The 12,655-nt window shown below is 36.6% G+C and overlaps 1 protein-coding gene across 1 annotated transcript in view; it reads right to left on the bottom strand.

Moving 5' to 3' along the window:
- CAND1 (cullin associated and neddylation dissociated 1) overlaps positions 1–12,655 on the bottom strand; it is a 48,153-nt gene that overhangs the window by 30,438 nt on the left and 5,060 nt on the right. Inside the window, exon 2 of the mRNA XM_023225080.1 lies at positions 4,494–4,637. Within this exon, the coding sequence (XP_023080848.1) occupies positions 4,494–4,637 (144 nt within the window). The remainder of the gene's footprint in view (positions 1–4,493; positions 4,638–12,655) is intronic.

Genomic DNA, 12,655 nt, shown 5'->3' with positions numbered 1-12,655 from the left:
AATGATGCCAAAGTAATTCAGTAGGGAAAGAAGGTCTTTTCAATAAATGGTGCTGCATCAACTGGATATCCATTTGGAGAAAAAAAGAAAACGTTATTCCTACTTCATATCCTTTGCAAAAATAAATTCAAGATAGATCACAGAACTAAAAGTAAAGCTAAAATTAGAAATCTTATTTGGAGAAAACCTTTACAACCGAAGGTAAACAAAGATTTCTTAGGACACAGAAAACAATAACCATAAAAGAAAATTTTAAATTAACTTACAAATTAAATCAAACTGAAGTAAATTCAAAACCAAAATTAAAAACTTAAGCTCATCAAATTCAGAGAAGAACTACAACTTGATAATAAAAAGTCCATGCACAAAAAAAACCAAATGGCCAAAAAACACATGAAACAGTGCTTGACATCATTAGTTACCACGGAAAAAGAAATTAAAACCACACTTACACACCTACTGAGGTGGCTAAAATTAAAAACTGACACAACCAAATGGCTGGTGAGAATGTGGAACAACTGGTACTTTCACATAAAGTGGTAGATAGACTTTGGGAAAAAATTTGGCATTTTCATAAAAAGCTAAGTGAATAAAAGCAGTTTCACTCTTGGGTATCAGTAAAAGATAAAGACACACGTCCTAAACGGGACTTGCACACAAACGTTCACTGGATATTTATTCACAGTAGTAAAATCCGTGAAAGAAATCAAATCAATAAACAATCAATGGACTACTAATCATTAATAAAAAGGTATGAACTACTAATATACACAACATGGATGAACTTCTGGTATTATGAGAGCAAAAAGAGCCAGACACAAGAGCACATACTATATAATTCCATTTATATGAAGTTTTGTAACAGGAAAAACTAATTTATGGTAAATAAAATCTGAATAATGGTGACTGTGATTGGATATGTTGTATGATAAAATTATATAATTTTATCAAATGATTATCCAGTCATTTGAAAAAGGTCCATCTTTTTCCCAGTGATGCCACCTTCATAACATACTTTACATTCTATTTTACATCACTGGTCGAGTAATGCCCCACTACCTCACTGCTTTGATTATAGAGACATAATATTTATAGGGCTAACCAACACCTCTCTACCTTCAGCAATTGTTCTACCTGTTCAGAGTTTTCTTGACTATCTTCAGTACATGCTCACTCTCAATTCTAATATACTTTAGTCAGTTTGTCTAGTTTCTGGAAAAAAAAGTAATGATTTTTATAATTAGTTTAGCACAAAAGTAACCTGAAGAGAACCAAAAACTTTATGATGTGGAGTTATCCCATCCAAGGACATGAGATGTCTCTCTGCTTGTTCAAGTACATTTTTGTATCTTAAAGTATTTTAAAATGTTTCTCTCATAAATTTGGAACAACAGAAAACTGTAATCTTACCTTATACCACACAACACTGCAATCCAAGTCACCATTGTAACATTTCTTGTTACATTTATTCCTATTTATTTTGTCTTTCTGTTGCTATAATAAATGGGTGTTCATTTCTATTATCTTCTAATAGCCCACATGAAAAGCTAGTTCTCAAAAGCTTATATAAAAGCTACTAATTTCATAAATTTTACTTCCTACCTCACTGAATTCTTTTTATAAATTCAATTTTTCTTAACTGACTTGTTTTTTCCACATACACTTTTCAATTCTTACGCCTCTAATTTTCTTCCCAACCCTCTGTCTTAAAAGTGGTTAATACCCTCAAAAGAAACAGCAGAGAGATACACATATTTGCCTTGTCCCTGACTTTAGGGTGAATCTATCTGGTATTTTATAACTTTTGGGCTGAAATAACTGTGTGTATGTGTGTGTGTGTCGGGGGGGGGGGCACTGAATGTGTGTGGGCTGAAGAAAGTCTGTGTGTGTGTGTGTACATGCATGTGTACACTTTTAATGTTAAAGAATGACCCATCAATTCCTATGTTGTTACATGTTCTACCTGGAACAGATGATGAATTCTGTCAAGTGGAATAATACATCTTCAACCTGTTCTTCACTCTAATGACAAATCAAGTATGATGCTAGTTTTTGGAAGTTCTTCACCTCTCTAATTATACGAAGTAAACTAAGTGCTTTTTGTTTTGTTTTGTTTTAATCAACAGTCCATGTTGACTCTCACCAGTGTCTTGACAACTAGCCAGTTTTTTCTCCCTTTGACCTATTAACATTATGAAATAACTATTAATAAAGCATATAATACTGAACTGCCCCCTTAAAATCTTAGTCACAGTATGTTACTAATAATACACTGCTATATTTTATTTTGAACATTTAAATGAAGCTAGTCTATAATTTTCTTTCTTTTTTTTTAAAAGTATTATCATTAGTCAGGATCTGTTATCAGTATATAATTTAAATAAAAGTTTGGAAGGTTTTCATACTTACCCTATGTTCTGAAACAGTACTACAACTCTCTACTGGAATTATCTGTTTTTTTGAGGTTTTAAAGACGCTGTGAAATATTTCTGGATCTTTCTTTTGGGTGATGAATTCTTTGTTCAATTTTTCCAATTTTTTGATATGGCTGCTTAATAATCTATCTATTGGGATTTTCCATCCTCCAAGACCCAGCTCTTAGACTATTTACTAATTATCATTTTATCTCCTACTCTATTTATATCCTAATTCCTTTATTTTCTTGAATATATGTTATTTCTCCCCAACTCCTCTAATTATAAATGTAAAACATCAACAAAAGGTCAAGAAACTCAGGTTCCTAATGAGTAAAGATACATACTCAAGTGACTAAGAACTAAGATACATACTAAAGTGACGTACCTCCCAACTCTCAATTTGGGACAAAGAGTACTTTTTTAAACACTTATTTTTTTAAAAGGTTGAGAAACATTCAGGATATATTTTGAACAAAGCTTAATTTTGTTTATTAGGCACATGGCAAAAAAATATTAAAAGATAAAGAATTAAAGTGAAATTACTGACTCATTTGTATTATTCTACAACACCTTTTTTTTTGAGACGACAGTCTTGCTCTGTCACCCATGCTGGCACGCAGTGGCACAATCTTGGCTCCCTGCAACCTCCACCTTCCAGGTTCAAGCGATTCTGCCTCAGCCTCCCAAGAGCAGGGATTACAGGTGTGCGCCACCATGCCTGGCTAATTTCTGTATTTTAGTAGAGACAGGGTTTCTATATGTTGCCCAGGCTGGTCTCAAACTCCTGACCTCAGGTGATCCACCTGCCTCGGCCTCCCAAAGTGCTGGAATTACAGGTGTGTGCCACCACTCCCGTACAACACCATTTTTTGAAAGACCCATTTTATTTTAAGCTTGCAAATGTCCCAAGTTAAAGAAATTTGTATTGCATGTCTGGAAATTTTATGCTAATTAGTTCTCATATTTTTATTTACTCTTACAAGGGATATGTAAAAGTTTAGGCTAAAACAAATTTAAAAACCTTTAAAAAGAAGCAACAGTGGAATACTGCTTTATTTAAATCGATACCAAAAATAATGATGTAAAAAAAGACATAATTCCATAATTTTTATGAGGCTAAAAGTTATACTAATAAATATGTAAATTAAGGATTTCTAAAAGTTGACATTCATAAACTAAATCAGTATGTTAATGGAATTTATTCAGAAATCAAATTCTTTATTTACCCTACCAAAAATAAGAAACCAAACTGCCAACATCATGCATAGCAAGAAGCCCCCACTGCATTGTATACACAATCAGAATCTCCATAATTCTTAGAAAAGACTCTCTGTAACTATTGTATCATATGTATACTGCATCAACTGATGATGATACAATATACATATTGTATCATCAGTGTTGTTTTAACTATGGTTTAACTGCTGCTATTCTTTATTAAGAATTTTATTATTATTAGTTTTTTGGCTGGGCATGGTGGCTCATGCCTATAATCGCAGCACTTTGGGAGGCCAAGGTGGGAGGATCGCTTGAGTCCAGGAGTTCGAGACCAGCCTGGGCCACACAGTGAGACCTTGTCTCTACAAGAAAAATTTTTAAAATGAGGCAGAAGTATTTTAGCCCAGGAGGTCAAGGCTGCAGTGAGCTGTCATCACACCACTGCACTCTCACCTGGGAGACAGGGTGAGACCCTGCCTTTAAAAAAAAAGAATGTTATTATTATTAGTTTTTAATTTTCCTTAATCATTTCATTTTCATTTCATCCCCACTGGAATACAGAGATATACAGAAGCAAGTAGGGCTTTAACTCAGCTAAAAATGTAGGCTATAGTCAAACAAATGAGAGAATCATTGTTTTTGGAATACCCTACATGCACTTCGTAACAATTAAAAGAAAATACCATTTAGTAACTTACATGCTGTAAGGAAATATACTATATATACCATATACAAACACTAAACATTAGTCACCTAAAAATTCTAAACACAAACACTAGAAAGAGATAGTACAAGGAGTTTTTAAAAACAGGGTTGGGGGAGCAGGAAGAAAGACTCAACCAGTAAAAAACAACTTACCATTTGACAGCTAAATTCTGTACCTCTCCATTTTTATCTTCCAGTAACTTCAAAATCATTTTCACTACTTTCCTTTCACTATCATCATCCAACTTGATGGAATCTTTCTGCAGTTCCGTCATCAAATCATTTGTAGCCATAAACCTATCAAAGAAAAAAAAATTTGTTAATTTCAAAATTTTAGAGCATTAATTTAAAAAGATAATGATTTTTCAAATCCAGTGCTATACCATTCACTCAACAGGAACATCTTTTATTATAAAACTCACTCACTTTTTTAAAAAAGTGATCATAAATTTAATCTAAAAGCTACCAACGAAAAGAGCAATAATGTACTTAAAATTTATTGTATCCAGAGAGAGGGTGAGAGATTTTTTTAAGTACTGATAGGCTTTTATATGAGGTACCATTATCCAAAATTATTTTCCCCAGGTTAGTCTTGATCTCAAACTGACTAACAGGACCTACAGTGAGCACTCTTTCATTCAAATTAACTGCATCACTGCTTTTAGGTAAGAAAAATTCCTCTTTACTTTTCCTTTACATGGGATTTGAATTCTATCTAGGAAGCCCTTAACCATAAACATTAAGAACACCTTCCAAATATTAAAAACACTTTCAAAACAAGTATGTTGCATTGCGGGGAGTGGTCACATATTACTGGAAATTTTCCAAAATACCCATCACTAGGTATAGGCCTATTTTCTTTTTCATTTTTTTTTTTTTTTTTTGTAGAGGGAGTCTTGCTCTGTCACCCAGGCTGGGGTGCAATGGCAGGATCGCAGCTGACTGCAACCTGTGCCTCCCAGGTTCAAGCTATTTTCCTGCCTCAGCCTCTCAAGTAGCTCAGATTACAGGTGCCTGTCACCACACCCGGCTAATTTTTGTATTTTTAGTAGAGACAGGGTTTCACCATGTTGCCCAGGCTGGTCTCGAACTTCTGACCACAGGTAATCCACCTGCCTCGGCCTCCCACAGTGCTGGGATTACAAGCATGAGCTACCGTGCCCAGCCACCAGGCTTATTTTCAAAATAGTGAAGCGGTGATTCTAGAAAGTAGCTCCCCCTGACATCTCCCACCTCCCCGCCCCTTAAGAATCATTGCCAAAGGAAGGAACAGCCTGGCAAAAACCCAGAGTGATTAATCATCTAATCTCTCTTTAAATGAAAGGAGTGAATAGTGGACAAGATTAATAGAGTGTCAGGTAAAATAAGGTAAAAATAGAGTCTCAGATTTTCTTCTCCACATGCCTTACCAAACAATTCATTGTTTTAAAAGTGATTTCTCAGAATATGAGATAATCACATTCAAATAAAGCCCTAAGACCTCCTTAAAAGCAAATGAACTTGTCCCATAATTCTTGGCTCCCCTCCACTTATGGAAGCAATCCAACTAAGATAACTAGTTAGCGCTCTTTTCTTTTATTTGAACCAGATTCAGTTTTAGTAAAAATATATTATTTTGTACACTACAGAGAAATGTCAAAATCCATGTTTAAATAAAAAAACAACTATTGGAGCCGAACTGATAAACAGCTATGGAGACAGTCCGCAACAGGGGTAATACACTATGTGGTAAAAGCTGGCAAAACAACTTAATAATTTAGAAATGCATTACATTAAGGTAATTTTAAGGATAACTCCAATAACTAGTATGTTCGTTTAATGCTGATCTAAGTTTTACACTACATGCAAGTATGTATTATGATAAAAACCACAATTACTTTTGCACCAACCTAATAGTTGAATTCTTAACACGTTCTGTAAAACTGCTTATTTTTAAAAAAGCTTATATTTACACTGGGGCAATATAAGATCAATTAAGCATGTACTTTTAAAAAATGGACACAGCTCTCCTAATTGGAAGCCCCTCACCCATTTTATAATGTGACAAAACAAAATTAAAACGACATGATTTTCATTAATATTCTGGAAAGTGAAAAAACTGCGTAACACATTAATGCAGGCACTCCTGCACACAAAGCACTGAAAACACCTTAACCATTTTACTTAAATAAAATCCATTAAATAACCATAATAGTTATTACCTCTAAGAACCACTGCAAGGCCAGTTATCCGCTTCCAGAGAAAACAATGATTATCAATTTAAGCAGAAAAACATAATCCCAAATAAAAAGTTGTTCTTTGGTCCGGTATGGTTCTACTGGCACAAATTCATTCTTTACTTACTGTTTATTTATTCACTGTCTATTATGTAAGAAACCCTGGACTAAAAAATAAGGACAGATAAAAGGTGAATACGCTTTGGCCCCCCTAACATCAAGAAGCTTATATTGTAATAAAGCACCCTACTGATTTTCAAAAATCTATGATAGATGGTTAAATATTTTAAAAAGTTAAAATGAGCACTGTCAAAATTAGCAATAGACATTTTTAAAAAGCAGAAAAAGTAGATTATTATAATACCAAGAGTTATTTTTTTTTTTTTTTTGAGATGGAGTCTCACTCTGTCGCCAGGCTAGAGCGCAGTGGCACGATCTCGGCTCACTGCAACCTCCGCCTCCCGAGCTCAAGTGATTCTCCTGCCTCAGCCTCCCAAGTAGCTGGGACTACAGGTGTCCGCCACCACGCCCAGCTAATTCTTTGTATTTTTAGTAGAGACGGCGTTTCACCATGTTAGCCAGGATGGTCTTGATCTCTTGACCTCGTGATCCACCGCCTCAGCCTCCCAAAGTGCTGGGATTACAAGCGTGAGTCACCGTGCCCGGCCACCAAGAGTTACTTTTAAACGGTGACCCTGAAATCACAAAGTTCTGGGAATAATTTATTCCTTCTGTAAATGTGATATTAAAAATTTACACTATTAATCTTATTAAGGAAGTTGTTTGACCAGTTTAAAAGCTGTCCATGGCATGTCCATGTCTCTTCAGCGTTTACTCTTTTAGGTATGGTGCTAAGGGCACAAATCTCAATACATTTTATAAAACACTACTCAAGAGCATATGGAAATTATCACACCGAAGAGTTGACTGTTAGGTTGGATCTCAAAGGATGAATAAGGGTTTGCATGGGAAAAATTGGTTTGGGATTTAAACCACTTTTTTTTTGTTGTTTGTTTGGTGGTGGGGAAGGACAGAGCACCTCAGAGTGAAGGCCTAAGGAAATAGTTCAGTATGTGGAGCACAGAAACCTAATAGGAAGATGATGGGAATATAGGCTGAAATCAAGATGGGAAGGGCGTTATATACTCATACACTATGTAATAAGAAGCTACTACATATCTGGTACTGTTCTAGGTATTGCTGACAGAAGGACTAACCAAAGCACACACAATTCTTGCTGTCTTGGAGTTTATATCACAGTCTAGTAAGAGGCATGTTAACTTTTTAAATTGCATATATGAGTAAGCACCTGTAGAATTAAGAACTAAGATAAATGCTATGAAGGAAAGTGTTATCAAGAAAACACTACGGGGCCGGGTGCCAGTGACTGACGCCCGTAATGCCAGCACTTTGGGATGCCGAGGCAGGCAGATCTCCTGAGGTCAGGAGTTTGAGACCAGCCTGGCCAACATGGTGAAACCCCATCTCTACTAAAATTACAAAAATTAGCTGAGTGTGGTGGTACACGCCTGTAATCCCAGCTACTTGGGAGGCTAATGCAGGAGAATCACTTGAACCTGAGAGACAGAGGTTGCAGTGAGCTGAGATTGTACCACTGCACTCCAGCCTGAGTGACAGAGTGAGACTCGTCTCAAAACAAGAAAACACTATCATATAAACAAAGTAACATGACCTAGACTGAATTGGGGGTTGTGTCAGGAAAGACTGATCTAAAGAGTGGGGGCTGGGCATAGTGGCTCACACCTGTAATCCCAGCACTTTGGGAGACCTAGGCGGGTGATCACTTGAGGTCAGGAGTTCAAGACCAGCCTGGGCAACATGGTGAAATCCCATCTCTACCAAAAATACAAAATGAGCCAGGCGTGGTGGTACATGCCTGTAATCCTAGCTATTTGGGAGGCTGAGGCAGGGGAAACGCTTGAACCTGGGAGGCAGTCGCTTGAACCCAGGAGGCAGAGGTTGCAGTGAGTCAAGATCACGCCACTGCACCCCAGCCTGAGCAATAGAGTGACACTCTATCTTAAAAATAAATAAAGAGTGGGCAGAATTATGGTGAAGCAAGGAGAAATTTGCGCCAGGTAAGCAAGGGCCAGAAATTTAAAGAATTTGTAGACCATATCAGGATTTTAGTTTTTATTCTAAGAGCAATGGGAAGCTACTGAAAAACAGCTGGGTTACAGATGGGGAATAAATGCAATGATCAGATTTACATTTCAGAAACAGTACTCCAGCTATACTGTGGACCATACTTTGGAGAGAACCAATCTTCATTTGGCCATACCAGTGGAGACTAGTTAGGAAAATGACTAAGTGAGAAATTATGATAGCCTGAGTTAGGGTTATGGCAATCAATGAAGATGGAAAAAAAATGACATACAGTTGATTCTCATTATTCCCAGGTTCCATATTTGCAAATTCACCTACTCATTAACATTTACTTGTAAAGCCAAAATTAATGCTTCCTATTTCACAGTTATCTGCAGATGAGTGTCGAATGGTGAAAAATTTGAGTAAGACAACACATACATTCCCAGCTGTGGTGGGACAAAGCAGCACTCTGCCTTCTAGCTCTAGCTCTCATGCTGTAAACAAGCATCTTCTTCTTGGCCTATTTCAGCCCATGTTTTTCACATGTTTGTGCTTTTTGTTGGTGCTCTTGTTGTTTAATACGGCCTCCAAGCACAGTGCTGAAATGCTGTCAACCATTCCTAAGTGCAAGAAGGCTATAAGCTTCTTTACTGGCTGTGAATTCAATGTTAACAAATCAGCAATATATATTAACACATCTTTAAAAGAAACACTCATAAAACAAGGTTACAAACTCATCAACTGATTAAAATAATGTGACTTAGGACTCATAGAAACTAATTCCATAATTCCCTCAGAAGCAATGGTTCAGTACTTGCTAACTCAGTGTTTGTGATAATGTTACAAAACATACTACAAATACTGAGAACTAGTGGTTTGAATTTTACAAACTAGAAATTAATAGTTCTTCAAAACGGATTAGACATAGGGATGGTAAGGATGAGTTAGGAGGAAAGAAGTAAAACGAAAACCACAAGATTGGGTATTGCAGTCAGCTGACGTATCCCTGTCCAGACTCTTAATGTTACCCTGCAGCCACCATCACATCAGATGAATAAACTGCTCATCTTACAACAGAAGAAAGGATTAACTTTGGTTAAACTGCAAACTACATGGAATGGATATTCCTCTGATCTTAAACAACAAAATCTCTGCCATAGTGAAGATGTGAAAATCAAAAATTAATGTCCTGCAACCCAACTCTGTCTACCCTAGGCCAAAAGTGGGCACTGATAAAGAAAAAAACAGCAGCCTCCACATTCCAGAAACTTATCTGAGACCTACACCTATACCTCAGTGTTACTACCAACTGATCTGATGCTTAACAGCTAAGGCATATTGTTTCCTTGGACATAAACAATCTCACAGAACATCCATTTTGGACAAGGTCACTGAGCAACACAAAATACCAAACATTCCCCTCTCCAGTTAAATGAGTGACTGGTACTTCTTTACCAATTACAGCTTTCCCCCTGCTTAGGTCAGCCCTCCCTACAAAACTTATTAAAAGGCCAAATCATAGAATTGACCTTACTTTCTGACAACATTCAATCTAAAGCAAAGCTTCACTTCCTTAGACTCTTTCCCAAATTAACCAAATGAATAGGTTCCTTCTAAAATCCTTTGATACCCTAAAGTGTGTGTTCTCCCTGACTATTACAGACAAAAAACCCAACTTGTGTGAGGATGCCCATGAAACAGAATTCCAAGAAGGAAAAAGTGGTTAAAAATATATATATATATACCAAATAGATGAGCAAAGAAAATATCCGCTAAATGAGTTACATTAGGAGACTAGAGAGACTGTTAGGGATTTTAGGAGAGCAGTCTCTACGAATTCAGATGGGCAACAGCTAAGAAATCTGGAGTTTATCTTGTAGTCAAAGGAAATCAGCGAGGGAGGCAATGATCAGCTGCAGTATATAGAAAGAAAATTCTAATGGCCAGAGGGAACACACTGGGTTAGGAAGAGGCCTGAGATAGCAAGATTAATTTGAGAAATATTCATCAGGAGACCAAAGAAGACAGCAGAAGAGTGGTATCAAAAGTTTTCTGCCTGTGACTTTCAGTGGATGGTAATTTAACAGGCCAAAATAAGGATAAAGAAGGCGTTAAGATGGGAAAAGAAAAAGATAAATGATTACATTTCAGACTTCAATGGAATTCCCAGGCTGATACAACCTGCAGGCAGTGCCATCTCATTCCTTTATTCAACAAGCATTTTGAGGGCACCAACATAAGGAACTCTACTCTGCAAACACAGTGATGAGTAACACGTAAGTCTGGAACTTACACTAGATCTAGGTATGCACTAGATGGATAGATACCTTGCACTCACAGTAACTCTCACTACAGCCTCTCCCATCATACATAAACACAATTTTACTCTTGTTTCCAACCAGAAATCTAGTTGATATGGTCAATTTTATCACTCAGTACACCAATTACCTTTCAGAGATCCTGCACATACACCACTGCTATATCATTTTTCCTCAGTTATTCCTTAGAGTGCTATGAATTTAATTGGAACAGTTTTTTTGTTTTGTTTTGTTTTGAGACAGAGTCTCCCTGTCGCCCAGGCCGGAGTGCAGTGCTGCAATCTCAGTTCACTGTAACCTCCGCCTCCCGGGTTCAAGCGATTCTGCCTCAGCCTCGTGAGTAACAGGTATGCACCACCATGCTCGGCAAATTTTTGTATTTTTAGTAGAGACGGGGTTTCACCATGTTGTCCAGGCTGGTCATGAACTCCTGACCTCAGATGATCTGCCTGCCTTGGCCTCCCAAAGTGCTAGAATTACAGGCATGAGCCACCGCACAAGGCCTAAATTGGAATAGTCTTAATATTGTTCATGTAAAGAAATCTAATTTTTACTAATCTTTCTTCCCAGTTTTATCTGTGAGGTCCCTTCCTCCTCTTTCTCACTGGTGAGCCCTAATCACTGCTGATAACCAGTTAGTACAGTATATATCAAGAAAAAAACATCTAAGTAAAATCAAGAAAGTTACTTCCATCAATCTGCTAAATATTTTTAAAAGTGCCCAGAAATCACCTTCTTAATCTCTGCATATCTATTTCTTCTAATTAAGCCTGCTTTTCTTCAAGCACAAGTACTTAAGATAATTTCGCTGTTTGCTGTTATGTTATTGTAAATGCCCACACTGTACTTTCAGCTATATGATAGGATCTGCAAGGTTCCTTCCAGCTCTGAAAACCTATGATTCCTTAAAAGGCTTGAGATTTTTTTAATAAGCACTTTAAACAGTTTCCAAAAGAAAATACTGTCCAATATCCAAAACACTTAAATAAATAAATCTGGTAATATAAACCTTTATCAAATTGGGAAAAACTTGCATTCTATAGTATAGTGAATTATTTTAAGAGGATTCTATCAAGTGGTATTTAAACAAAGTTTTGTTGACTTTACAATGGTTTCCTGAAGGTTCCTAAAATCCTGTATAATCGAACTAAAATCCAATTTTACTTAAACAAGCACCTACTGAGAACCCACATGGCCCAGAGCCAGACAAAGCGAAGGATTCCATTTAGTGAGACAAGGTCCCTATTCTTAAGGAGTTCTGGGGACAATATCCATCCAGCTAGTCAAGTTATCTATTTCCTCTTCCCCAGTGAAATTTTATATCGTGTGCTTTACATTTTCTCTTTCTACCTAGGGTTTCATTTTCAACACCTGGCTTAGATCACTCCATGGACAGGAATCTTCTTTCTTTAATATTCTCTGCCACTTAATGCCTGACAATTACATACTGCCCTGGGTTATTCATCTTTTTACAATAGTGTCTTAACTATTCAACAAGCATGTAGATTTAGGGAAAGTAAGCACTAGATCTTAAACTTTTTGTAGTTCTTCTCAGGAATTATTAAAAGTATCTTCTAGCATGAAATATTCTATAACCCTAATTTTAGAGGGAAATGAAATTTAAGGCTTGAATCTTAATATCTCCTAGTCTAAACCCTGGAGAAGTGACATA

This window comes from Piliocolobus tephrosceles, chromosome 10 (assembly GCF_002776525.5).
Source record: "Piliocolobus tephrosceles isolate RC106 chromosome 10, ASM277652v3, whole genome shotgun sequence".
NCBI lineage: Eukaryota > Metazoa > Chordata > Mammalia > Primates > Cercopithecidae > Piliocolobus > Piliocolobus tephrosceles.
The sequence above is the reverse complement of the archived record's forward strand: the minus strand, read 5'-3'. Positions and strand labels throughout refer to the sequence as shown.